Source organism: Zootoca vivipara, chromosome 16 (genome assembly GCF_965207765.1).
Source record: "Zootoca vivipara chromosome 16, rZooViv2.hap1.1, whole genome shotgun sequence".
Taxonomy (NCBI): Eukaryota; Metazoa; Chordata; class Lepidosauria; order Squamata; family Lacertidae; genus Zootoca; species Zootoca vivipara.
In genome coordinates, this window is record NC_142599.1 from 31,545,308 (window position 1) to 31,573,150 (window position 27,843).

The following is a 27,843-nucleotide window of genomic DNA, read 5'->3' on the forward strand; positions in this document are numbered from 1 at the left end:
TTGGTGGGAGGTGGGGGTAGGAGGATTAAGGGGAAAGAACAGAGCAGGTGGCATGAAGAAAGGGAAGCGTCTAAAGAGAGGGCAGGAAGATATCCTCATGGCTACATAAAAGATCCTGGGCGCTATTCTATAGACTAGGGCTGGGCGATATATTGATGTATGGTCCAAACCCAGTTTCACGTTCATAATGTGATCTTTGACCTAGCAATGTACCACAAATCATGATAATGCGTGATTCACATAGCAAATATTATTTTTTGCTATGCAAAAATCACAACGTGGGAAGAACGGTAAAGCCAACCAATGCCTCTACATAGCTCCATCCTTATTTCTGACATTGTGACATATCAGTATATCGCGATGTTGAAAATCAGCTATCACCCTGCCCTACTATAGACTGCTGCTACTTTGTGGTGGGAATCAACCAGGCCCTGACAAGATCTTGCTGGATCTTCGGGCGCAGAAAGGAAGGGCAGATGCTGTTTCGCTCCCCCACCCCAGGGGGAAGGGTTCCCTTTAAAGCAGGGAACCTTTTCAAGTGCGAGGGACACATTCCCTTCAAGACAACCTTCTGGAGGCGCCATGCAAGTGGTGGGTGGGGCTTGAGGGGGAAAGTGGGTGGGGCAACAAACACAAATTCCCCATCCCACCCTGGGCCTGAGGTTCCCTGCCCCTACACTAAACCGCTGTGCCTTCTCCTCACATCCCACGGTGAGCTAGGATGTATAAATGGCCCTCCATCTGCGTACCTGGTAGTGGACGGGTCCTGGACTAACACATCTGGTACCTCATAGCGGGGCTTGAGCGGGTTCAACTCATTGATCCGGATCCGGGTCATGTTCCCTTTCAAGCCGTAGAGCTCGAGGAGGAGAGGGACCTGAAGGCAGAGAGCAGGGTCAAGTCCTGTCTTTTTCCAGAGGTGGGGAACATCTGTGGCCCTCCAGATGTTGCTGGAGTACAGCTCCCATCATACCTGACCGCTGGCCATGCTGGCTGGGGCTGATTGGATTCCAATGTCATGTGGAGGGCCCCCAGGTTCCCTGTCCCTGTTTTACACTGAGGGTCCAGCCCCACAGCTGAGACTGCTGCCTGATACATGTATGTTTACAAGCATGGCCTACATTTGGCTGGCAGCAGCTCTCCAAAAATTCGGATAAGGGCCTTTCCAGCCTTGCAAATGGAGGTTGTTTTTAGTGATGAGCTGAGGGGGATTGAAATTGTGAGCTTCTCTACACCAGCCACCTGTTCTTTCACTGAGCTACACAGATGTAGGATATCCACCTTGTACCAAGTCATAAATTTGGCACTCTAGTCAAGCACTCTCTCCTCCAGGGCAGCAGTTATCCAGGGTCTCTCTGGCAGATGCCCTCCAACTAGTGTTCAAAATTAGCCAGGTGCCAGGCGTGTTTTGCGAATTACATGGACCACATGGAGATCGCTGGACACCAGGTTGGCGACTGACATCTCCATCTGGCTGGCCACTCCAGCTTTCTTAAGCAGGTAAGCGGAAGAGCTTATTTCTTGCATTTATATCCTACCTTTTTCTCCAAAGAGTGCATGGTTCATCCCACTCCTCAATTAATCCCTGCAAGGACCCTATGAGGTAGGTCAAGACACTGCGACTGGCCCAAGGTCACCCAGAGAGCTTCATGACTGAATGGGGATTTGAACCCCAATTTCCCAGGTCCTAGTCCAACACTCTAACCACTACACCACCCTGGCTACCTAGGGTTTCAACTCGTCAATTCACCTTGTTAGCTTCATTGATGAGCTGGATCTTCATGGAATCCTGGCTGAGCTGCAGCGACTCCAGCAGCGCCCTGTAGGGTGAACTCCCAGCTTCCACGTTCCTCTGGCGCCTAGGGAGAGGAAACCATGGTTACTGGAGGCAAATGATCAGGGCCACCTTTTACTATCCCTCCCTCCCATTTTAGGAAGCTTGTTTGTTTCTGTACTCGTAGCCACAAGAGGAAACTTCACGGCACAGGGAAAGGACCTCATCCTTTCCTCGGGGAACAGGAATCCTGTTGAGGAAATGAGCGCCAGCCCTTTTTCCTCAGCCAGGACAAACATTTAAACTTTTAAAAAAAATATTTCTAAGCTGCTTTTAGTAATATCGTTTTAATGCTGCTATTTTTCACTCTGGGCTCCTTTGGAGCAATACAATGAAGAAATAAATAACAGGAACATCAGACGAGCATCCTGTTCCCACACTGGTCAACCAGATGCCTCAGTAGGAAGCCTGCAAGGAGGACGTGAGGACAACAGCAAATGATTTCCAGGGACTGCTGTTCAGAGGCATACTACCTCTGACCGGTGGGGAGAGTCAAAATTGAGGCTATCAGTGGCTGACTGATGCTTTTATTGTAAGAAGATAAGAGCCTGCTGGATCAGGCCGGAGGCCTACCTAGTCCTGTATCCTGTTCTTATACTGGTCAAACAGATCCTTAAGGGAAGACCACAAGCAAGACCTGAGTACAACAGCAACGCTCTCCCCACTCGAGAGCCCTCCCCTGACAGCAGATATAAGGCGCCCAACTTACTTGCAAAAGGAGCTCTGGTCGCATGTCTTGAAGTTGCTTCTGTCCACAGCATAGACAACAGCCAGGCAAAGAGCTAACCAAGCAAGAGCTGCCATCTCGAGTCTATTGGGAAGGAAGAAGTTTCTCCATGCAATACATTGTTAACTTGCAGACTCTCCACCACCAGATGTACTTGAGGGCTGCTGGCTCACAGAGACAGCAAGCGCGTTTTGATGCAAACGGCCCCAGATTCATCTCCAGGTAGGGCAGACTCCCTGCCTGAAACCCTGGAGTGCTGCTGCCAGCAAGTTCAGACAATACTGAGCTAGAGGGACCAGGGTCTCACTATATGTGCCTGCTCCAAGCCAGCTAGCATTAACCAACAACTACTTACATCTTGGGACCCAGGTGGCGCTGTGGGTTAAACCACAGAGTCTAGGGCTTGCTGATCAGAAGGTCAGCGGTTTGAATCCCTGCAACGGGGTGAGCCCCCGTTGCTCAGTCCGAGCTCCTGCCCACCTAGCAGTTCGAAAGCACATCAAAGTGCAAGTAGATAAATAGGGACCGCTCCGGTGGGAAGGTAAACGGCGTTTCCGTGCACTGCTCTGGTTCGCCAGAAGCAGCTTTGTCATGCTGGCCACATGACCCGGAAGCTGTCTGCGGACAAACGCCGGCTCCCTCGGCCTATAGAGCGAGATGAGCGCCGCAACCCCAGAGTCAGACACGACTGGACCTGATGGTCAGGGGCCCCTTTACCTTTACTTACATCTTACAACTACTTTGATTGTGCTCAAAAGGGATGTTTTAAGGCCCAGGTGCCACCTGGAATTTCTACACCAGCCTAACCCAAGCAGGGCAGACACAAAATGCCTTTTCAAAGCTAAGATCCCACTGACACAGGCTGCTCAATTGCTTCACTGAAAAAGGGAAATGAGAATGGGAATACAGAAGATACACAGAATAATAGAATCATAGAATTGTAGAGTTGGAAGGGACCATGAGGTTCACCTAGTACAACCCCAGCAATGCAGGAATCTTTTGCCCAATGTGTGGCTCAAACCCTTGGCTCTGACATTAAGAGAATCATGCTCTAGCATTGAACAACATCCTTTTGGGGGGGGGGGTAATCAGGACTGCTGAGACTATCTGCATGTAAAGCAGATGCTCTACCACCGAACTACAGCCCTTCCCCACAGTGTTTAAAAACACAGGTCCTGCGCAAGCTCTCAACTGAAAGATGGCTTCTGGATTGCCTTATCTCATCTGTAGTGTAGTAATGACAAAAAGAAAGATCAGGATCACCAGATAGGAACAGAGAAAACTGCTTTACACCAAAGCAGACCATTGCTTCATCTAACTCACTGCTGTCTACACTGGCATCAGTTCTCCAGGGTCTCAGACAACAGGCTTTGCCAGCCTGACCTAGATGCACTGGGGATCGAAGCTAGGATCTGTGCCTGACCTACACAACATGATTTTTTTTAAATGCAGGAGATTTATAAATCACATAATTTTTACAAACCTCTCTACGTGGTGTACAACTAAAACTATAGATAAACAACAGCTGCAATCTACTAACCAATTAGAAATGCACAAAACCATTATGATTAAAACGCAGAATAAAAGAATAAAATGTAGGTAACCAAATTATATGTCTAGGCAGGCATGCAAAAATGCACACTCACACACAAATCAGCATTGGCAGAACATCAACAAGGGGTTCTGGCTCCTAATTATTTAACAACAGCAACAAGAGAAAGCTTTTCTCTCTCCCCAAATTAGGCAGTTAGAATCCCACATATAAAGCTCACTCAAGGGGATTTGTACTTGTACATGCACATTATCCCCATTTCTGGCTCATGAGGCGTTTCCTCCTCTTCTCCAGCCACTATACCTGTCTCTGAATGGTGGAGCTTGGGGCCTTAGTAAAAACACCAGAGTGGGATTCCACCTAAACAGCTTTTGCTCACATCCACAACACGCTGAAAGCCCTGCCTCAGCATTATGTTCTACCTTGATCACTGGCATCCTGCAATGGGGTACTTCTCATGGTCCCGCATGCCCCTGGGTTTTGGTGAGCCCTGCTCGGTGAAACTTCCTGCCAGTGAAGGTTTGGCAGGAATCATCTCTGCCTCCTTTCATGTATCTCCAAAAAACTGTGTTATTCAGACAGGCCTTTGCAATGTGGATTTCTTATTGCCAATGAATATCTACTGATATTCTTACTGATGTTTTTATGTCTCTTAATGTAATTTTGTACACTGTATACCAACCTGCTATATGTTTTTTTTAAGTGCAGTCTATAAACACTTTAATAAATAAATGGATATGTTAATACATAATAAGAGCAGCGCTTTTATACCACTTGAGCAATCAAGGCTTCCCCAAAGAATCCTGGAAACTGTGTTTTGTGAAGGATGTAGAGGATCATAGCTCTTGAGAGTTCTCCCAATAACTCTCAGCACAAACTACAGTTCCCAAGATTCTTGAGTGGGAAACGGGGAGTCATGACTATTAAAGAAGCATGAGAGTGCTTTCAATGTATAGAGAAGATGCGACTGTAAAATCTGCCAACACCTGTTCTTGACGCACAGACTCATTCATAGCAGGAATTCCAAGATGGGACCAGCCATCTGCTGTGCCGTCAGTGATCAGGAAGTAGCTTCTAGAGACAGAACTATGGGCACAGGGAGAGTGCAAAGGGCAAACAGAGCTCTCCACTGCTGGTGTGAAGGTCAGTGCTCGTTTCCACACATGCTGCATCTGAGTGATCAAAGGCTGAAAAGCAGGAGCCATGTGCTAATAGCAGGATCAGCACACTGGGCTGGACAAGACCTCACTTGCAAAAGCACTAAGTTCTGAAGGCAGTTTCAGTAATAAAAAGATAAAAAGAAAAACTGCCCCTTTATTTTTTGGTTCCTCATCTTTTTCAAAACATAGTTCCTTGAGGCAGGGACCTGTCCTTTTTGGTCGTCCACATTATTTTGAAAAGTATTTTGAAGCACACCACGAAAACAAAAACTAAGGGAAATAATCACAACCATGCCATGGTTCAATCACAAGAACTACAATTGGGATGGGTATTAGGGAACATAGAAAACCATCTTATATAGAATCAGACTATTGGTGTGCCTAGCTCAGTCTTGTCTAAACGGACTTGCAGCAGCTCTCCAGGGTTTTAGGCAGGGTCTCTTCCAGCTCTACCTAAAGATTTTGGGGACTGAACTTGGGACCTTCTGCATACAAAGCAGATGTTCTACCACTGAGCTGTGAACACAGCACAGGTACATAGGAAGCTGCTTTGTACGGTACTGAGTTGGCACAATGGTTCATCTAGGCCAGAGTTCTTGACACTGACTGCCAGTGGCATCTCCAATCAGATGCTCTACAGCACAGACACAGACCCATGGCTATGCAAAAATGTGCAGAGCACAGTCCACAGTACAAATCATTTTCATAGTTTTCTGTAAATCTCAGCAGAATAAAGTTTCCAGTCCTCAAGAACATACAAAATGAATGTAATGGAATATGAAATGGTCAACAAGCAAAAAGGCTCAGTGCTGTGCTTCTTAATAACTGGTACAGAGCACAGCAAACTAAAAAAGGACTGCTGGATCAAGTCAAAGCCCCATCTAGTCCAAGATCCTGTTGTCACATCCAAACCTGATCCTTGAAGAATCTTGCAAACTAAGTTTGAAATCACAGCCCAGCCTTGGCTTTGCTTAGGTGGTTTTAGACTAGTGTCCCCTGAACTTGGTCTGCCAAAATGGAAATATTGGATTATCTGCTTCATAATAAAAAATAATTGTGGAGATGAATTAGAGAAAGGTCACACCCACGCCATACATTGGGAGGCCTAGCTACACCGCAAAATATCCAGAGAAGTGGAGTTGGTTAAGGGCTCTGGGAACTGTAGATCCCTGACAGGGTAAATTAGTTCCCAGGATTCTTTGCACTGGGTATTTTGAATGCATCGTGTGCGCACAGCACAGGTAGACAGACGTACAGGCAGGTGGCTGCATTCTAAGGGGTCTGCAAGCCTTAGAAGGGGCTTATGGGGGTTGCACAAATGGAAAGGGGTCCTGCAAGGGATTCGGGGACCACGGGCTGGGTGGGTGAGCAGGGGCAAGGAGCAGCACGCGCACCTGTGAGGCGACCTGCGGGAAGGAGGTCTATTCCAGAAGCGACGTGGAAGCACAATGGGGGCGGGGAGAACATGTGGGGTTGGAGGGCGGGAATAAGGCGACTGTGGGAAGGCAGCGGGGGCTGAAGGGAAGCCCCGGAAGTTAAAGTGTAATTCAGGAGGAATGAAGAGTTGGTGGTATTCGGTGGGGAGGCAGGGAACCCATTCTAAAAACAGCCCTCACCCCCCCACACACACCCCGCGTAGCCGCCACCCCACAAGTGAGCCTCGCTCTCACCTCCCTGCTGCCGCCGCCGCCGCCATCTTGGATCCCGCTTGACTGGCCCCTCCCGCCGAGGGTTATCGTCCCCACCCCGTCCCCACCGAGGCTTCTTATTGGATCCCACGACATGAGCCCGCCCCTTCGCTTCTCGAATCGGCCGGCCGCTCCGCCGCGGGTCCCTCCCACTCACTGTTGCATTATTCATGAGCGGGCTTTCCCGGCGCGTGCGTACACCGGAGGTGGCAAAGGCACGTTTCCCGGGAGCGGGGGATGGGGGCAGCGCTCGGACACCTGGGTCCCGTTCTGGGAAATGATGATACGAAGCTTCGGTGCCTGGATCCTGTTGTGAGATGGGACATTCGAACGCCTGGGTCCCGTCCTGGGAGAATGAACATCAGGGATCCGATTCTGAGAAAGGAGTCTTGGACTGGTCCTGGCCCCTTACTGAAATTTTAGAAAGTGAGCAGTAGGATGTGTGTTCTGTTCATCTAGCCAAAACCGCGAAGCCAGCTGTCCCCCACCGCAATGCCCCAAACTCAATGGAACTCTTTTTCTTTTGAGGGCTTATGTACTCTGTTCATTTGGGGTTGTATATATCCGCTCACTGGAAGGACAGATCGTGAAGCTGAGGCTCCAATACTTTGGCCACCTCATGAGAAGAGAAGACTCCCTGGAAAAGACCCTGATGTTGGGAAAGATGGAGGGCACAAGGAGAAGGGGATGCCCTCCATCTTTCCCAACATCAGGGTCTTTTCCAGGGAGTCTTCTCTTCTCATGAGGTGGCCAAAGTATTGGAGCCTCAGCTTCACGATCTGTCCTTCCAGTGAGCACTCAGGGCTGATTTCCTTCAGAATGGATAGGTTTGATCTTCTAGCAGTCCATGGGACTCTCAAGAGTCTCCTCCAACACCATAATTCAAAAGCATCAATTCTTCGGTGATCATTCTTCTTTATGGTCCAGCTCTCACTTCCATACACCACTACTGGGAAAATGATAGCTTTAACTATATGGACCTTTATCGGCAAGGTGATGTCTCTGGTTTTTAAGATGCTGTCTAGGTTTGTCATTGCTTTTCTCCCCAGCACCCTTAAATTACAGTCCCCATTATTTAAGGGAAGCCATGCTGCTTAAATGTACAGTGTGGATATGGCACCAGTCATCAGTTAACAGGATCAGGTAGCTGGCGATGGCGAGAGGGCCGTAGTTCAACAACAGGGCACCTGCTCCACATGCAGAAGGTCCCAATAATTCAATCATTAGTGTCCCCATGTAGGGCTAAGAATTTACCCCGAATTAAACCCTACGGAGCTGCTGCCAATAAGTTTGACATGGTAAAAGCCACACTGAATGCCATGCTATCAAGAAAGGCAGTGTGGTATAGTGATTAGAGTTGAGGTGACCTTGTGGCCTTCCAGGTGCTGATGAACTGCAACTTCCCTGTTGCCTGTGCTGGCTGGGGCTGATGAGAGCTAGAGCCCAATGACAGCTTGAGGGCAACACATCCTTGGGTAAGAATGTCTTAATAAGGCAAGACACACCTGCTGGATCTGGCCATTGACCGATCTAGTACAGCATCCTGTTCTCACAGTGGCCAACCAGAAGCCTGTGGGGAAACTGAAAGCAGGACATGAGCACAACAGCACTCTGCCCACCTGCAAGGCATCTGATCTGTCAGTGTGAACAGAAGGCTGGACTTCAATGAGCCAATGGCCTGGTGCAGCAAGGTTCTTATAAGTTTGTTTGTTTGTATATCTACTACATATTTTGGACAGTTGTTTGTTGTTATGAACTGGTTGGACACAAAGGAATGGCGGGAGAAACCAGATGGAGAAGCACCAAGGGGAGAAGGCTCAGAACTTGGGGATAACAATGAGTAATAGTCCAAGGGAGAAGACTGGGAAGAGGAGGTGTCAGAAACCGAAGAGGTAACAGGGCCTAGTGAGCTGGAGAGTCTGTGTCAGAGAGAAGTCTGGAATCAGAGGCTGAAGCTGAAGCAGGAGGGTGGGGGGAGAGAAGTCAAGTGTCAAGGGTGTCTGTTGGGATTCTGGACAGCAAGGAGTTAAAAAAACACTCTCAGGCGTTCTTATTTCTCTGGGTGCTAGCCCACAGCTGTGCGCTGATTGCTAATTGCCGTGTAGTCATAAATCATGCTCTAAAGAGAATGCTCTCTCTCTGTGTCTCTGTGAAGTTTGAGTTGGAGCATGAGAGCAGAAAGTTAGGTGAGAGGAGTGTTAAGAGATAAGAGTGCTGCTAAAATGCAGCTTAGTTCAGTTGGTTTAGATGTATTATGTTAAGCTTCAGTAAATAAAGTTTAAGTTAGTCTTTGAAGCTACAGTGTGCTTGTTTTCTTGAAGACACCGGCAAACTGCTATCTGGTTCCAGTTGCGCAGTAACTCTGCTAGATACAAGAAGAGGATTTTAAACTGGCACAGCGGGAACGTGGCTGGGCGTCATTGCAACTTGGCAGCGTGGGTCCACGAGTGTTTTATGACCCACTAATGAACTTTATAGCACCACGATCATAAAAACATCAACAGTGTCTCCCACTCCTGCTGCGACAAGCTCTCTTCCTTGCCTCCCAGAACCAGAAGACGCATGAAAAGGGTGGAGATTGCTTGGAAAAAACCCTGGAGAGGAGGGGATGTAGACAGCTGTGGGGAGGTGGGGACCTTTAGTCTCAGCAACTGCTTCATGGAGGCAGGATCTACTGGAGATGAGTGGCTGTGCTCATTAGGCCTAACACTCCTGTGTAGATTGTGTTTTTGTTAATAAAGAGTTAACTCCAACTTGCAGAATGTGATTTACTGCTGCCTCGCTCTACATTTTGAACACCTCTTAAAATACCATAACCAAATTTTGCACAATGGTTCCTGAGATCAAGGAACAAGTTTTTGTCTGTGTTTGGATGGGTTTTTTAAAATCAAGATGGCAGACTGAACCTTTTGAAACAGCACTGATTCTAACCGCAGATCACAAAATTGCACTGATCTTCTTTGGCTTCATAAACCCCAGAGCAACCCTAGGTGGAAGGCTGCTGGTGTTCTTTCATTGGCTGGAATTTGTCATTTAATTATTATGATTATTTTTTTACAAATTAAAAAGTATTTGCAGGAAGACTGTTTCTGGACAAAGCGCCAGTGCTGCGTGAGCTGCTCTTTGTATGCCAAGCCAGCTGCAGAGTCATATAAGCTCCGTTTCCTTAAAAAAAAGAAAAAGAAATTGAAATTTGCTCAACATTGTTACAACTGCTTATTTCGCCATCAAGATGGAAACTCTCTTAGCCCTCTGTCTCTAACTGAAAAAAGCAAAGGGACAGAAGTTCCTTCTTCACTTTTTTATTATTTAGAAAATGGTTTAACCCATCACCTCCCACAAAAACCACCCAACTGGGCTGTGATGATGCAAAAGCAGAAAGGTCAGCAACCCTCCAGCCCTGCTGAAAATGACTGACAGCAAGAACCCCGTGCCACACATGACCTCTTTCTAGCACTTGAATCGTCCCTGAAAAGGAAAGTAGCAATTGCCCAGAGGGCATTTAGGCACAAGGAGGTCAAGCAGGACTCTTGTCACACACAAGCGGAGCTCTGGTACCAACAGGGGGACATCTTTCTTTGGACTGGCTATATAGATCAGTGCTCAAGTACGCACGGATAAGTTTAGCTAAGTTCTGGCACTATGGTCAGTTGTTCCCACACAACAGCATCAGAAACCTTCTGGAGAAGAGCCCTCTGCTTTGTAGGATAAGCTGACCACATCTGTTTATGCAAAGTGTTGTATCCAAGTGCTACTCAGAGAAGGCCCACTGAAATAAAAGTTTCAATGAACAGGACTTAGCTGGCTACAACCCCATGTGGCAAACCCCCATCACCAGGAATTGTAGTAGGGCGCAATCAATGGTCAGCTCAGAGCCACTCTTGAGAAGCAGCCAAACAGGCAAATGGCTTCACCTGCCCAAATCCTTACTTTAGTGAAGCAGTATGGGGAAAACACTCTCACGTCAAGTAAGGCAATACTGACTGGGCCCTGCTCGTGTTGAAGCATTGCATTTTGGGCCCACAGAAGAGCTCTGCATAACCCAGAAACATGAAAGTCTTCCAAGAGCTCTTCAGTAGGGCAACATTTCACCAACTCTGTGTAACTAGAAATATTTGCACATTCTTATGCGCACTCACCAACTGAGCAGCCCGATAAGTGATTATTACTTAATCTATTTGTCCTTTATTATGGGGAAATGGGTTTTGTTTTGTTTGTTTTTGCGGGGAGGGGGTGGTTTGCACCAGAATTTATTTACCAAAATTTCCCTCCTTGCCCCCTCCCTATTCTTGTGCATTTAGGAATGTGTACCTGCTCAGTGATTGTAACCTCCGTGGGATTCTTAACAGATTTCCAGATCATAGCAATACTATGGCAAGGAAGTGAGCTAACAGATCTGGAAAAACAAGAGAGAGAAATGCAAAAGCTTCAGGCATTTCCCCCTCAGCCTACCTGGATATGGCTATGTCAGTTGACATTGACAGCCATAACACATGGCACACAGCAGAGTACACCAGACTGTGTCCAAACTGCTACCGTCTGGCTTTAACCGAGGCCTATGACCCTCTCAAGTGCCAGGTCATCCTGGCAACTTCTCTACTTGCTGCATGTTGTGCTTTTGAAGCAGCATCTCACTACTTTTAACTGCATTTTCAGCTCACAATTCATAGGTCCTTCTGCAAACTAAGCTGCCAACACCAGCTTGGGGGGGGGGCATCACATCGAAGCTGAGGATAGAGATGAGGCCTAGGAAAGAAGGACCTTCTGTTCCTTCTTTCTCATGACAACCCCCCAACTGCTGCACACCTGGACAAGTCATATGGCAGTTTTTCCTTTGCTTACAATCAAAACCAGACTTTTAAAAAGGCAGGAGGGCAGGATGTTCCCTCCCCTGACAGTGGCAGGCAGGCTGACCAATCCCACAGGGCAAGAGCACCAAAAGGGGAGCTAGATCTGGAAGCGCCCTGAGAGCAGCCCCAGCCGGTCAATGTTTTTATGCAGGACGCTGTGCAGGACGCAAAGGTATTTGCCAATGTCGGTGTCTCTGCTGAAGTCCCGGAAGAAGAGCCCTGTGCCAGAGTTGAAGGTGAACTTCTGCGGCAGCGGGCTGTTGTCGCGCATGTAGTCCCAGACGCTGAGGAGCAAGAGGTGGACCTCAAAGGGCGCCAGCTGGTCAAAAATCTCATGCATGTTGCTGAGCACGGGCGGGAGGAGGTGGCCCTCGCCCATGCAGGCCACCAGGGCGCAGGAGGCCTGCAAGTGCCAGGGGGAGCTGGTGGTGTCGTTCTCCCGCGAAGCCTCCCAGTGCGCCATCAAAGTCGCCAGGAGGCCGCGGAGAAGCACTGAGCAGTAACAGAGGGCTGGCCTCCCCGCTGCCACCAGGCTAAGCAGCTGGAAGAGCAGGGGGTTGTCGCGGAAAGCCCTCCCAATCTGGATGTCCCGCTCCACTGTGTTGCGGGTGTGCTCCTCCGGAGGCCACGCCAATTCGCTGTTGGTGATGTCAGGGCAGACGGTCTCCACCAGCACCACCGCCACCGTCTTCGCTGCCTCGGGGCTGACTGCAGCGTGCTGGGAGGGCTCCGGGCTGCAGCGCTCAGCTCCGCAGCACCGCAGCAGCAAACCCAGGAAGGTCTGGACATTGTGGGATATCTCCTCCGGCTCTCGTTGGTAGGGGGCGTGGGGCGGCTTCAGGCCCCTCCCAATCACGCCGGCATGGAACACAGACCATACACTCCCCGAGAAGTTCACTGCGGCCATAAATCGGCGGTTGATATCCAGCAGGGAGACCTTGGTGCCTTCCAGGGTGGCAGGGTCGTTCCCAACCGCAGGAGGCTCGGGCAGCCCGCCAAAGATCTCGGCGTTCCCTGGGTGCAGGGCCCCTTCCACCAGGTACTGAAGTATGGCCTTGCCAGCGGTGGGCGAAGCCCCGCTGAGGCAGCAGAGGAGCCGGCTTCCGTAGCTGATGCCTGTGGGGGACTTGCAGCGCAGCACCAGGAAGAAGTGGTGGACGGCTGAGCGGATGAGGAAAAGGAGGTGAGCTGGCCGGATGGCCTTTGGCATGGGGCAGACGGAGAGCAGCAAGGCCGCCACCTGGGCCACCTCCGGGTTGCAGTGCAGCAGGAGCTGCCCAAAGTCATAGAGGTGCGACGCGACAGCCTGGCCCAGCTGGTGGCCCATGGAGGCGGGGCCCTCGCTCTCCCTCTGCATGATCAAGGCCAGGTTCTGGAAGAGCTGAGCCATGTGCTGCTCGGAGAGGGCGCCGGCGTGGATCTGGCACACGCACTTCTTCACGGTGGCCGGCAGCAGGTCGCTCATGCAAGAGCTGAGCACAGCGTGGAGCTGAGTGGCCAGGCTGAGCTCCTCCTGGCTCCTGGCCAGCGTCAGCAAAAAGAAGAGGGCCTCGCTGGCGCAGCTGGGGGTGCAGTAGACGGAGAGGAGGACCAGCAGCTGGTGCTGCCAGAGGAACCGCTTCCTCTCCAGCCGCAGCGTCTCCACACACAGTTCCCGCACGTGGCCCTTCAGCTCGTCCAGGAAAGGCACCGGCCGGGGAGGGGCCTCTGCCAAGCTGGCTGAGCCCCGGTTGTACACCAGTTTCTGGAGGTTGAGCAGCAGCAGCTGGATGACACGGTCGCAAGCCTCTCGCACGCTGTCGTGGACGGCCAGGCCTGGGGTGGTGATGACAGAAGCCGGCATGGCTGTGTTGATGAGGAACTGCAGGGTGCGGTAAGCTCCTCCCGACGTCTGGCAGATGAGGTGCACCACGATACTCACCATGTTCTCCAGATCCTCCCGAGGGAGCGAGGCAAAGTGCTGGTGCAGCTGGTTGAGCACGCCTGGCTTGAGGGAGTCCACCAGCTCGGCCGAGATGGTGCCCAGCAGAGTGGGAGACATGACGGCCAGCTGGAGCAAGAAGGGCACGGTGGCCTTCTGCTGCTGGTCCCGCGTGGGGCCCAGGCTCCCATGGAACATCCTTAGCAGCTCCTGCTTGATGCTCTCGGAGTGGCGGGAGGCCAAGTGGCCCAGGATGCCCACCACCGAGGCGATCTTGGGGACCCTCTTGTCTGCCGCTGTGGCGCTAGGGAAGAGGAGGAGGTCAGCCGAGGCCGTGCCATGCATGCAGAAGTCCTTCAGCCCACAGGAGAGCACGCGGTTGATGATCGTGTTGGGGAAGGACGAGCCGATGTGGGCCACCACCCAGTCGAAGTGTGGAGAGTGCTGGACCGAGGTGTCTAGCAGGGCATCCACGCAAGCGTCTGGGCAGGTGCTGATCATGGAGGAGAGGCACTGCGTGTAGATCTCCATCAGCGTCCGAGTCGCCTTGCAGGACATCCACAGCTGCAGCAGCTCATTCAGGCTGCTGGCGTGGGGCACGCCGTGCCGGCCAGCATACTTGCTGCTCAGCTGTCCCATCAGGTCGATGGACCAGGCCGAGACCAAGGCTGCCCACGCCTTGGGGTTCATGCGGACAAACTCGGACAGCACGGCCTGGATCTCTTGCACCACGTCATCCAAGTTGGGACCCTGGGAGCGGATGGAGCCCAGCCCACCCTCGCTGCTCTCCAGGTCCAGCAAGTAGGTGCACACATACTCATCAAAGACACCCCGGAGGTGGTCCAGGACGGCGCTGCGAGCAGGCGGCAGACTGCGCAGCAGCAGGATGGCACATTGGGCATGCTCCTTCAGGGTGAGTTTGTTGCCGTGCAAAGGGTCTACACCACTAAGGAAGGCCTTGATTTCCTGGGCCAGCTCTTGCGAACTACAGGAGGCAAAGGAAAAAGAAGGAAACATAGCATCAATCCTGGGTCACGATCCTAAACAATATTGTTTTAAAGTGGTATGATACTGCTTTAAATATAAAGTGCAGGTGGTGGGGGCTTAATTTGCTTGCAAGGGCTTACTCTATTGCAATCTCACAACAGAAACTAGCTTTATCACCATGTGTTCCCACAGAAGCATTTCTCTCCTTTTACAATTCTCGCCCCCCACATCCAGCTTGGAAAAGTGTTGTGTTTAATTCATAAGCTCACAGTCCACTTTATGAACAATGGCTGGTGTTAATGATTGTTTTAATTTGCTTTGAAATGTGATTTGCTAAATATCTGAACTTTATGCATGTGTCATTTCACAAGAAAAACATGACCAGGGTAGGGGTGAGAGCTTCCTTTCAAAAATAATTCTGTCATTATTAGCCTTGAGTCTGATCCAGCATGTTAACATAGGAAGCTCCCTTATACAAGTCAGATCCTTGCTCCATCTAGCTCAGTACTGGTTACACTGACTGGCAGTAGCTCTCCAGGGCTTCAGGCACTTCTTCGCAGCCCTGCCTGGAGATGCTACTGGGTACGGAACCTGGTACTTTCTGCGCTCAAAGCAGATGCTCTGCCTCCAGTCCTATTTCCCATCCCAAGTCCTATTTCCCATCTGTCACATCTGAATTTCCCAACAAGCCTTACTTGCAGAGTTGGAAGGGACCCCAAAGGTCATCTAGTCCAACCCCCGTTGCTGTGCACAATAGTAGCAGCAACCTAACCCAAAATGCACATAAATGGTACCTATGTTTTCCCTGTGTTAACCCTCCCCGCTACCATTTCTCTTCGGATTTTAGACTGCAAGCTCTTCGAGGCAGGGACCTCTGTAAAATGACACAAGCGCGCTGTAATTATTCCTTCCCAGAGCCACCAGAGAAAGTGACCATCACCACACCCTCTGTACAAAGATGAGGGGGCTGGGTGGTGCCAGTGTAAAGGGGGCGTCCTAGTCCCTTACAAGTGGCAGGGGAGGAGAGAGAAGAGGTAAGAGAATCAGTACCTGAGCGATGGAGAAGCAGCTGCTGGTTTGGGGCTGGGGCTGGACCCCGGAGGCCCTGCCACCCCCGGGGGATCGCACAGAGCGGACATACCGCCCAAGGGGAGAAAAGCTGCAGAAGAACCAGTCCCTTTGTCCCCCCTACTTCCCTTCTGCGCCTGCGCGCGGTTGAGCAGCGTTGAGGGAAGCATACAAACAGCGCACAGAAAGTGCCCCCTTGGAAAATTGTTCCGTGCAGGCCTGCCGTCCTTTCAGATTAGCATTCCACTTTCCGTTATAACGCTTGGCACCCATGGAAGGCAAGCACTGTGTCACTCTTTAACTGGAGGAGTGTTCCTCAATTGCCTTGACTTGCCAGTCAGAATGGTTTTTTGCTTCTTTTACAGGGCAGTTGCCAAAACTGAGATGTATGCGTCGCCTGTTTAAAAAAAAGAAAACTTGTGGCACCTTAAAAGCTCGACAGGTGTTTTTTAATAGCATGATCTGTTTTTAGTATTATCATTAATCATCATCATCATGAAAGTGCATGACATTCTCACCCTCCACCCTGGTTTATACCAGTCCTTTCAGATTTATGTACAAATACAAGGGAAAACAAAAGATCAAGTACAGTAATCAATTGACCAGGAAGGAAAAGAAGCCGGCGGCAGAGTAACAAAACAGGCCCCTGACCTCAGGGGCTTACAAGCTATAAACGGGGAAACAAATGGGGTAGGAATACATACATTTTGTTGACTTACACTACAGTATTTAAAAATAATTCTGAAAATCAAAAGGTGTGGGGGCAACTTTTCACTCTGGCTTTGGGCTTGTAATCTGAAAAGTGTCATTATGACTTCTTTTAGACCAGGGGTAGTCAACCTTTTTACCTACCGCCCACTAATGAAATTTTCTTGATGGTAAAATTTCCTTGCTGCCCACCAGTGCTTGATGGAAGGAGGATTCAGCTTGTGCCATAGATCCCCCTACTGCCTACCTAGAATCCTGAAATGCCTACTATTGGGCGGTTGGGACCAGGTTGACAACCCCTGTTTTAGACTGACCAGTGGAATACAACATATGAACATATGAAAAGTCCTGCTGGATCAGGTCAAACTGCATTCAAAATCACCGTGCAGTCACAGTTTTGTTTAGGTGGTCCTGGGCTAGTGTCTCTTGAACTTGGTCTGTCAAATGGAGATACTGGATTATCTGTTTCATTATAAAAAAAATTGCAGAGATGGATCACATCCACACTATACATTTAGAGTACATGGCTCTCCCCAAAGAAATGAGGGGGAGGAAGAGGTTGGACTAGATGACCAATTGAATTGCAAGGAGTGGAACTAGATGACTGTCAGGGTCCCCTCCAACTCCACAATTCTGTGATTCTAAGAATCCAGGGAAGTGGAGTTGGTTAAGGGCGCTGGGAACTGTAGATCCCTGACAGGGTAAATTAGTTCCCAGGATTCTTTGCACTGGGTATTTTGAATGCATCGTGTGCGCACAGCACAGGTAGACAGACGTACAGGCAGGTGGCTGCATTGTAAGGGGTCTGCAAGCCTTAGAAGGGGCTTATGGGGGTTGCACAAATGGAAAGGGGTCCTGCAAGGGATTCGGGGACCACGGACTGGGTGGGTGAGCAGGGGCAAGGAGCAGCACGCGCACCTGTGAGGCTACCTGCGGGAAGGAGGTCTATTCCAGCAGCGACGTGGAAGCACAATGGGGGCGGGGAGACCATGTGGGGTTGGAGGGCGGGAATAAGGCGACTGTGGGAAGGCAGCGGGGGCTGAAGGGAAGCCCCGGAAGTTAAAGTGTAATTCAGGAGGAATGAAGAGTTGGTGGTCTTCGGTGGGAAGGGAGGGCACCCATTCTGAAAACAGCCCTCTTCCCCACCCCGCATAGCCGCCACCCCACAAGTGAGCCTCGCTCTCACCTCCCCGCAGCTGCCGCCGCCATCTTGGATCCCGCTTGACTGGCCCCTCCCGCAGAGGGTTATCGGCCCCTCCCCCTCCCCACCGAGGCTTCTTATTGGATCCCGCGGTATGAGCCAGCCTCTTCGCTTTTCGAATCGGCCGGCCGGCCGCTCCGCCGCGGATCCCTCCCACTCGCTCTTGCATTATTCATTACCCTGTTAACCTTTCAGGTGCCGCAAGACCCCTTTGGAGTTTTATTTGACAGACTGTACAAGTTCACTGTAGTGATGTATGGAAGTGAGAGGTGGACCATAAAGAAGGCTGATCGCCGAAGAATTGATGCTTTTGAATTATGGTGCTGGAGGAGACTCTTGAGAGTCCCATGGACTACAAGAAGATCAAACCTATCCATTCTGAAGGAAATCAGCCCTGAGTGCTCACTGGAAGGACAGATCCTGAAGCTGAGGCTCCAATACTTTGGCCACCTCATGAGAAGAAAAGACTCCATGGAAAGGACCCTGATGTTGGGAAAGATTGAGGGCACTAGGAGAAGGGGACGACAGAGGACGAGATGGTTGGACAGTGTTCTCAAAGCTACCAACATGAGTCTGACCAAACTGCAGGAGGCAGTGGAAGACAGGAGTGCCTGGCGTGCTCTGGTCCATGGGGTCATGAAGAGTCGGACACGACTAAACGACTAAACAATAACAAGTAGTTCACGGGGAGTTACTCCTGGGGATTGAGGGGGCTCCATTCTATTGATATGTCAACTATGCGCCAGCACTTGGGCTGGTGGCAATCAATCCACATAAGCAGCTCCCAGTTTGGTAAAAAGTTGCTACACTCCCTCCCTTTCTAAAGGATAGTAAATTACAGATTACAGATTTCCTTTCTTTTTGATCCAGAACTCCTCCTTCCAATAGCCCAGAAACCTATTGTTCCCCACCACCACTAAAAACACACAAAAAGCAAGGAAGAAATTAGAAGCCAGGAGACAGAACTGGTTTTCTGCTATTTTATTGGGACAATATTTCAGCCCTGGAACATCTGCCCCAAATCCAATTGTACCCCAAAATTAGGCTTGGAAACAAAGCCTTCTAGATTGGTGCCAAATGCAGACTGTTTTCCAGCCTAGTTATTGCACTGGAGGATAAGAGATCTTTGAGCAGAAAATGTCCCTCCTCAGCTGCAGTCTTCATTAAGTGCACACACACCCCAAAATGCTTTACCCTCAACAAACCCCATAGCTTGGGGGGGGAGTGAGAGAAGAAGAGTGTCAGTCAGTCAAGTTTATTGCTTATAGCCAAAGGCTGCTGCAATAGAAGAGTGAAAGTCTGCATGTGTGCACAGTATCCATGTTATGCATTTCAGCTATAGCCCCACCCACTTTTGGTTTGACACCCCATCAACATGCAATCCTCAGACAGAAAAAAAATGTCCCTCAACTCCCATCAGCCCCCATCTAGATGCCAAAGGCTAGGGGATGATGGGAGTTGTAGTTCAGCAATATCTGGAGAGGCAAAGGAACTAGACAGTTGCAGCCTGTTCAGCAAACCTCTCAAGACTATGTGTGTATTTAAAGGAAATCTAGCCACATCAAGTCCATGGGGCTGAAGAGCTTCAAAGCTCAATGCTTATGACTTTCCTGGTTTTGCAGCCATAACCCCAGAGTTCTGCCAGCAGGCAATGAAAGAGAGAGAGGAGACTGAGATTTAAGACTGTAAAGGAAGATCTGAGCTCCCCGGTTCTGCTGCAGGCTCCACTTCTGCCATCTCTACATCTGGGCCAGCTGTTTTCTCCCCATTCTTCTTCTTCTTCTGCCGCTTGCCACTCTGGGCATTTTTATTTGGACCTGCAGAAAGGTCAACTGCGATAAGGAGAGAGAAAAGGAACTTTAAAAACAGTAGCTCAGTGGTACAGCAACTGCCATTAAAGCAATTTAAAAACACAAACCCCAGTTTCTAAAAGCTGTAATTTCTAAAAACAATATCAATAAACAGACAATCAATTTTCATACATGACTGTAACACCTATCAAGGGAAGCCTCCTTGAACAAAACATGTCTTCAATGGGTACCCCAAAAAATGACATCAAGTGCCCACCTGATTTCAGCCAATCATTTCTATCCAGAGGGCTGGAGCTACAACACCAAAAGCTAAGTGCACCTGTGAGAACAATGTACTCCTCTGAGCAGTCCCCCATTTGAGCAGCAAAATTGCCTGCTCTCTGGATCAACAAAGGTAGGAGTGGAGGAACGGTGGCCTTCTAGTTATTACTGGACTGCCACTCCAATCACCCATGACTGTTGGCCATACTTGTTGGGGCTGATGGGGATTGGAGCCCCATTCCTATTTTACACCTCTGTCAGTGCCTTTCATATGTAAACCCAGATTGGCTGGGACATGTGTCAAGGACTGGGGTGCAAAGTCTGTGGCACTCTGGACATCACTAGTCTCCAACTCTCATCACCCCTAATGTTTTGGGCCATGATATCTAGAACTGATGGGAGTTGGGGGGAGGGCGCGGCGGCAATGAGATCCCTGTTAAAAAGAGGCTTCATATATTCATAACTAATCAGGCTGTAGCAGAGAACCAATTTTACACATCCCACAAAACCAAATACTGACTAAAGCTCTTCTTTGACAGCACCACTTCAGAGTGAAAGTGGGGCTCCCATCTGCCTTACCCTCACCCCCTGGAAATAAAACATAATAATTCCTGCATGCAGAAAACCAGCATGCCCAGAAAGTGGACTCGGCTTAACCTTTTTCTACTACACAGGGACAGGGTCATTCAAATATGCAAGCACCCCTTCCAGAACCTAAAGTGGCAAAATCCAAGAAAAGTCCCACCCATGACATCTGCTGAATGCATAAAATGGTCCATGGCCCCTAAGCGTTTCAGTATTTAAAATACTGATTTAAGGCTTCCCTGCTTAAGGGACCAGGGTAGGGGGTGGGGGAGGACTGATGAACTGGCCCTAAAAATGCTTACCCTGCATTTCTGTCTTCTCCTTTGTGGAATGGCGAATTTGCTTCAGCAGTTTCCTTTTCTTTTTCCCAGAGAGGGTAATGTTCGCTCGGGAGCTAGAACTGGAGGAGGAAATGGCAGGGAGCTGATGATGCGCAAAGAGGAGAAGTTTGGGTTTTTGAACCACGCATTGCTGGATTGCAATGTGCTTTAAAATGCACGGCATGGATGTGACCCCCAGCAAAATCCACTTTTCTTGCAAGTATGACAGAAAAAAAGCCAAGCAATCCAGCTCACACTCTTCCTACTTCTCTAGATTCTATTCCCCATGCCCATCTCAAGGCTGGGAGCAGTACTGGGCCACTGCCTTCCTACAAATTATCCTAGTGACCACACTCTGATTTCTTCCTTGGTTTCTCAGTGGGTGAACTCTCCCAGAGCTTCCAAAGCTAAGCATAACTCACCTACGTTTCTTTAGGTGATGAATGGTGATGAGCCCCTCATCCACCACAGCACCTACAATCCGGTGCTTCTTCCTCTTCTGCTTGCTAAGGACACGGCGCCTTTTGAAAAGGTTTTTCTGTAGCTCCTAAAATAGAGAGAAGCCACTTTGAGACACACAAGTCACCATCTCAACAACATCCTAGTAGCCACTTACCCTCCATGAATTTGCCTGATCTTTAGTTGGCGGTCCAATTTTAGGTGCAAGCTGTTTCTGTTTTAAATTGTTTTTAATGTATTTAGTCCTACAAGCAGGGTGTTTTTTCTTACCAGAGAAGCATTCAAGAATAGGACATCCACACCAACCTATGACCACAATTCAATGTTGGATCCACACATGGCAGCAGAACAAAAGGGGAGAATTCCAATGCAGTATAATAGTTTATACTACAATACTGTACTTGAGACTGACGGTTGAGGGTATTTTTAAAAGCTCAGCTTCAACAAGTAAAAGCAGGCATCCCCAAACTTCGGCCCTCCAGATGTTTTGGACTACAGTTCCCATCTTCCCCGACCACTGGTCCTGTTAGCTAGGGATCATGGGAGTTGTAGGCCAAAACATCTGTAGGGCAGCATTTTGGGGATGCCTGAGTAAAAGGCTAGCACACAAGGAAGAAGGGTGACCTTCCCTGTGCATTAGTTTTCAAAAGGCAGGAAATCTGAAACTAGGCAAGCTTTCAAAAAAGACATCACCCATCAAATGCAGCTCATTCTACCACCTTACAACTCTTCCCATTTCATATGCTGCTTTTTTAAAGGGAGGGCCTGGAAGACCAGGGTTCAAACCCCTACTCAGCCATGAAACTTAATGGGCGGCCTGGGGTCAGTCAGTCTCTCAGCCTAACCTACCCCACAGGGTGGTTGTGAGGAAGGGAATCAGTATGGTACCTTAAGCTCTTTGGAGTAAAAGAAAAAAGAGGGATACAAATGTGATAAACAAACAAACCACAGATAGGGGAGCCTGTGGCTCTCCAAACCCCTGCTGAACTATAACTCCCATAATCGCCAATCGCTAGCCATACTAGCTGGTGCTGAAGGGAGGTGGCGCCCAACAACATCGCAGAGGCCGCGGGCTCCCCATCCCTCCTCTAGGGCGGCTAATGCTAGACATTATTAGCCGCATTGGGAAAAACATCAAAAATAAGAGCCATGAAACGGAACAAAACAAAAGCCCGGAACAAGATGCGGGAGGGGAGAGAAAAACTCAATTACCGTCCGGGGCCGGTTGATTTTTCCAGTGGCTCCCATGCTTCGCCCACGTGACGTCTTTCTCGCCTACTTCCTTATACTGCGTAGTTTAATTTCCGGGTAGGAGACGCACAGCAAGAACCTCCGCGATGGCTAGAAGGACCGTCCCCTCATCAAGGCCACGCCCCTGATTCGTTGAAACGGCCAATCAAGGGTAGGAGTTGTCGATCGGCTCCTCACTATTCCCTCCCCGTACTGATATATTTTTTAAAAAATGACCACGAGGTGGCGCCTAAGAGCTCCGGCCTGAAATATAAATTGAGGAGGCGGAGGAGTCCTCTTTCTTTTCTGCAAGGGAGGTGAGTAGCAAGGAGGGTGGGATACTGCGTGGGTTTCGTTGGCCTCCAGAGTCTGGTGATCAAATGGGAACCGCAGGGGCCTTTCGGTCGGTTTTGTGCAGGTGGCCTGATCCTGTTTGCCTTGTGGGCTGGGGGAACCTATATAGGGCTGTTATAAGAGTTAAAAGGGGTCCTGGAGAAGGACCCCTTTTAACTCTTATAACAGGGCAGATGCAGGGGAGCCACGTGGCGATTGTGGAGGCCTGTGCGCCTTAACGCGCCTCCATGTTTTCCATCCTCGCTTCCCCCGCGCTGCCTCTCGTGTCTCCTGCTTGCTCCTCGGCTCGTCCTGCGCGCCATAGCAGGGATCATAAGCCCCGCCGGAATTCAGCCATCGAGCCGCCTTGTCTCCTCCTCCTGGGTAAACAAGCACCGGGAAAAGTTATTTAATGAGCAGTTCGGGGCTCCGCCGGTGGATCTCTTTAATAATAATAATAATATATTATTTGTACCCCGCCCATTCGGCTGGGTTTCCCCAGTCACTCTGGGCGGCTTCAAACAAAGATTAAAATACATTAAAATGTCACACATTAAAAACTTACCTAAACAGGGCTGCCTTCGGATGTTTTCTAAATGTCGGGTAGTTTTTTCTCTTTGGTATCTGATGGGAGGGCATTCCACAGGGTGGGCGGTTCCACTCTGTGAGCCGTCTTGGGGTGAGCGCGAATGCGATTAACTTGCCGAGCGCGCCGTTCTTCAAGGACAGTGTTTATCATACCCCATGACCCCTAAACGCAAGCTAGCTGCCTGCAGGTCACCTGGAGGGCAGCGTAAGAAGCAGCGATCTGTTCCAACGCTGTAGAAGAAAGTGCCCCTGTTGGATTTATTGAGGACTGCCATGTCCGTCTCCAAAGCGGCCCGCGTATACGGCCGCAATGAACCCAGCACCTCTGCCATTAAGGTTTGAGAGAGAAATCCGTCAAGCTGTGGCCTCTGGTGCGGAAGAGGCATTGTAATTGTGGCTGGAACTTCAACTCCCATCAGCACCAGCAAGCACGACTAGGGATTATGGGAGTTGTAGTTCAGCAAGATCTGGAAAGCCACCTTTTTCTACTTTTTGTTAGGACTGCATCTCCCACCAGGCCCCCGGCCAATATAGTCATAGATGGCAGGAGTTGGGAAGCGGCATTGGTACTTTTGAACTCTTCCTATGGCTTATAAAGAGGAGGTTTTGCTTATTGCTGTGTGTGCTTAAACTGTAGCTGCTACAAAGGTGGTGGGGGTTCACCTCAGTCCAGCTCCTCCTTTTCTTGGCAGGTCCGGGTCTCCCAGTGCCCGGCTCTGTAATGTCTGGAGGTACAGGAATGCCCACCCAGTGTTCTGTCTTCGGTGCCAGCGGTTTTGCCATCTGCTGGTTCTATCCTCAAGCACTGGGACAAAAGGCTTGTTGGGTCAAGTACAAGCTCTATAACTGTCAAGGCTCTAGCACAGCCATCTCCAACATGATGCCCACTCAGATGAGGGATGACTACAACCCCTTCTCAGCCCTGGCCTTTGGCCATCCTGGTTAGAGCCAGTGGAAATTGGGGGGGGGCTAGCAGGGGTCTGGTCCACTGTCCCTCAGACCTTGTGGTGGGCTGGACTATATTTTGAAAAAAAATAATGAACGAATTCCTACGCCCCACAAATAACCCAGAGATGCTTTTTAAATAAAAGCACACATTCTACTCATGTAAAAACACCAGGCAGCCAGGCAGGCCCCACAAATAACTCTGAGGTGCTTTTTTTTTTTTATAAAAGGGACACATTCTACTCATGTAAAAACACGCTGATTCGCGGGCCGGATTTAGAAGGCGATGGGGCCGGATCCAGCCCCCGGGCCTTAGTTTGCCTACCCATGAGCTAGAGCCTGTAGAGAGGGGCTGTTTTGTGGGAGTGGGGAGAGAAACCCTTAAGCATAATTTCTCCTTTTTCTTCACAGGGCTTTTTAAGACTTCTGCAGAGATACGGAACTGGAGGCGCAAGACTATTCAAGCTGCTAAAGGCTACTGTAGAAGAGGGCAATGGTGCCCAAGGGTCTTAAAGGCTGGGTCCCAGAATCTGGAGAGGAGGTTCAGCAGGCCAGGTGCTAGCACGCAGCCCAACTGGGCACTGGCTATAAGCCACAGGAATTAGAAGAGTCCCTAATTCCCTAAGTGGCTTGACCTGCTGTGCCATTTCTCAAGAGCCTGGAAAGGGCAGAGAAGCCCTATGTGCTCATGGTGCCAAAAATACGAGAGGGAAGAGTGGCGTGGCGAAGCTGCTGCCACAGAAAGGCACAGGTTCAGCCTGTTGCGGGGGTGTCCAGTTGCAGGGAGGTTGATATTGGCAGTAGGGGCGGCAGCTAGTCTGCTGAGGGCCCCTGGGAATCGGGGTTCAAATGATGCTGGATATAAATAACAATTGTGTAGCTGGTTTTACCCTGGCATAGGTTTTACAAAGCAGCCAAAATCTTAATTCAAGCATTAATGTTGAAGTCCTTGATTTTTTGTGTGCACGAAATTGGGCTTTGATGGGATGCTCCCACAAGCTAGCACTGTAGATTATAGATTACCTTGTTAGTGTGGTTCGCCTGGCACCCTCGCTGTATTCTTCAGTGGCAGGTATGGCCGCCTTAAAAGTTCACCCAGGACTTGTAATTGTACTAAATTCAACTTCTGCATCTTTTTAGGCTTTCTCTGTTGTAAACTTTTCACTCTAAATTTTTTGCTATCTTACATTGTTGTCTTCCGTGAAATATTTGCTTGATGGGCATGTATGTGTGTTATATATGTTTATAATAAATGTGGCTAAAAACTACCCTCTGGACTCTCAATGTGGCACTATAAACGGGATGGGAAACCTTTTCCAACTCTAGGGCAATTTCCGTTCTGCAACCTTCCAGGGGCCACAAACCATTGGTGGGGCAGGGCCACAGGCAAAAGTGGTTGGAGCAATTGGTATAAATGTTCAGTTTGTACGGTAGGTTCTTTTCTATGCACACTCCTCTTTGCTCCAGGCAACTAAGGCATTATCAGCCTTCAAGGACATGTTCTAGGTCACATGGAAAACTATTGGCTGGCGGGGGGGGGGGTTGCCCAGTGATGGGGAGGGCAGCCACAATGATCAAGTTTTTCCCAACCTTTGGTCTCCAGCTGTTTTTTTTTTTTTGGACTACAATTCCAATCATCCCTGATCTCTGGTGTTGCTAGCTAGGAGACCCAAGGTTGAGAATCTGCTCTAGAACATGTGGACAGCCAATGGAGCTGAATGCTGTAGGTGGTGAAGAAAACTGCTGTACTCGCCTCTCGTTTGGGCCTCAAAAATCTCAGTGTTTGGACAGTGTTCTCGAAGCTAATAACATGAGTTTGACCAAACTACGGGAGGCAGCGGAAGACAGGAGTGCCTGGCGTGCTCTGGTCCATGGGGTCACAAAGTCGGAAACTACAAAACAACATCACAATATTGTGGTTTTTGGCAGACACAGCTCTAAGTATGCTGATGGTGTTTTATCAGCAGGCTCTAGAACCAACTCGCTCATTTAGATATCTGGGTGTACTCGCTTGGTCATATGGAGGCAGTGAAAGTGGTACAGAAAACCATAGGGGCATTGATGCAAAGTTTTGTCAACAGTAAGGGAGAGGGCAGCTGATAAAACCCCTGAAGATATTTGGTAGTAAAGCGCTTACCCAAATGCTCTATGGTGTTGAAAACACTGGTTCGGATTCAAACTCCATTAAAGTTTTGGAAACAGTATATTTCACACACAACAATTAAGACAAGACAATTTGCTACTATGCCTACGTACTGAGTGTGTTCCTGCACTGTGCTATATGGAATTGGACGGTAACAAGTTTGAAAAGTCGCTTTTGTCATCCAAAAGCCGCTTGTCAATATGTTTTAGACTATTACCGTATTTTCTAGAACTGAGCTCTGCTAAGGGAGTGGCTCTTCTGGATAGAGTCCAGAAGGGATGTCCAGATTTTTGCCTTGGTATCCACTCTTGAGAACACAGCATTTTAGAGCTAGTTACCTGACCAAACTCTTACCAGCTTCCTTTAGAAATGTCTTTGAGTTAGGCATCACTTTATAAACACAACTGCAGTCTTTGATGGCCACTGTGTTGTCCTCTACGCAGACAGCCTTGGTATTTGTGGCCAACGTTTGGTGGAAGACATCACTCATCTGTCATATAGAGACCAAAGAGATCACTTTCTGAAACCTTTGTTGACGCAAGCAAGCAGGTACACCCTGACAGAAATAGTCTAGTTTCTTTTGAGTGAGCGATAGCTTTGCCACACACAGTGGCTCCCTATGCACTGGCTTCAAAAAAGGAAAGGAAATGGGGGAAAGGAATATAAATAAATAAATAAATAAATAAATAAATAAATAATTTCTACCCTGCCCATCTGACTGGGTTTCCCCAGCCACTCTGGGCACCTTTCAACAGAACATTAAAAACAGAACATTAGATAAAAAAGCTATAAATCCATCTGAAAGGCTGGATTTGAGTTTGTTGGTGTCCTCTCACATCATGGATGTTGGCTAATAAAGGGGATGTAAACTACTACAGTGGAACCTCGGTTTACGAACACCTCGGTTTATGAATTTTCGGTTTATGAACGCCACAGACCCATCTGGAACGGATTAATTCACTTTCCATTACTTTCAATGGGAAAGTTCGCTTCAATTTATGAACACTTCAGTTTATGAACAGACTTCTGGAACCAATTACACCCATGCTTTGGGTTAAGTACGCTTCAGGTTGAGTACTCCGCGGACCCGTCTGGAACAGATTAATCCACTTTTCATCACTTTCAATGGGAAAGTTTGCTTCACTTAATGAACGCTTCAGTTTAAGTACTCCGCGGACCATCTGGAACAGATTAATCCACTTTCCATTACTTTCAATTGGAAAGTTCGCTTCAGTTTATGAACATTTCAGTTTATGAACAGACTTCCAGAACCAATTGTGTTCATAAACAGAGGTACCACTGTATATTATTTTATTGGTTTGTCATTGCTTAGGTCTAGAACAATAAACTTCTATATAAAAAACCCACCATGCCTTTCCATTGTTTTATGGGCACTCACAAACTACATCCTTCCAACCCTGTCTCAAATATATTTGAAACAAAATGTAAAAAAATCCTTCCAGTAGCACCTT

The 27,843-nt window shown here is 49.0% G+C and overlaps 3 protein-coding genes, 1 long non-coding RNA gene and 1 other non-coding gene across 6 annotated transcripts in view; 2 read left to right on the forward strand and 3 right to left on the reverse strand.

Moving 5' to 3' along the window:
* Positions 1–6,993, reverse strand: part of GANAB (glucosidase II alpha subunit) — a 33,970-nt gene extending 26,977 nt beyond the window's left edge. For both annotated transcript variants that reach the window (XM_035098185.3, XM_035098183.3), the window contains exons 1-4: positions 6,944–6,993; positions 2,544–2,645; positions 1,751–1,859; positions 750–877 (exon numbers count right to left, since the gene is read on the reverse strand). In XM_035098185.3, the coding sequence (XP_034954076.1) occupies positions 750–877; positions 1,751–1,859; positions 2,544–2,645; positions 6,944–6,969 (365 nt within the window). In that variant the 5' untranslated portion in view covers positions 6,970–6,993. The remainder of the gene's footprint in view (positions 1–749; positions 878–1,750; positions 1,860–2,543; positions 2,646–6,943) is intronic.
* A 3,254-nt stretch (positions 6,994–10,247) lies between these two features.
* INTS5 (integrator complex subunit 5) lies at positions 10,248–17,727 on the reverse strand. The gene is made up of 3 exons (XM_035098952.3): positions 17,682–17,727; positions 15,770–16,184; positions 10,248–14,717 (listed from the first exon to the last, which is right to left on the reverse strand). Exons 2-3 carry the CDS (start codon positions 15,955–15,957, stop codon positions 11,909–11,911), a joined length of 2,997 nt encoding a protein of 998 aa, XP_034954843.3. The 5' UTR covers positions 15,958–16,184; positions 17,682–17,727; the 3' UTR covers positions 10,248–11,908.
* Positions 17,728–18,662: 935 nt separating this feature from the next.
* On the reverse strand, positions 18,663–22,422 carry C16H11orf98 (chromosome 16 C11orf98 homolog). Its single transcript, XM_035098954.3, has 4 exons — positions 22,345–22,422; positions 21,096–21,220; positions 20,656–20,753; positions 18,663–19,528 (listed from the first exon to the last, which is right to left on the reverse strand). Exons 1-4 carry the CDS (start codon positions 22,378–22,380, stop codon positions 19,374–19,376), a joined length of 414 nt encoding a protein of 137 aa, XP_034954845.1. The 5' UTR covers positions 22,381–22,422; the 3' UTR covers positions 18,663–19,373.
* Positions 22,423–22,503: 81 nt separating this feature from the next.
* Positions 22,504–25,496, forward strand: LOC148683150 (uncharacterized). The gene is made up of 2 exons (XR_015947569.1): positions 22,504–22,679; positions 24,640–25,496. It is a non-coding gene; the product is annotated as an uncharacterized LOC148683150 (long non-coding RNA).
* LOC118076633 (small nucleolar RNA SNORA57) lies at positions 23,959–24,099 on the forward strand. The gene has a single exon (XR_004691535.1). It is a non-coding gene; the product is annotated as a small nucleolar RNA SNORA57 (small nucleolar RNA).
* Positions 25,497–27,843: the final 2,347 nt, after the last annotated feature.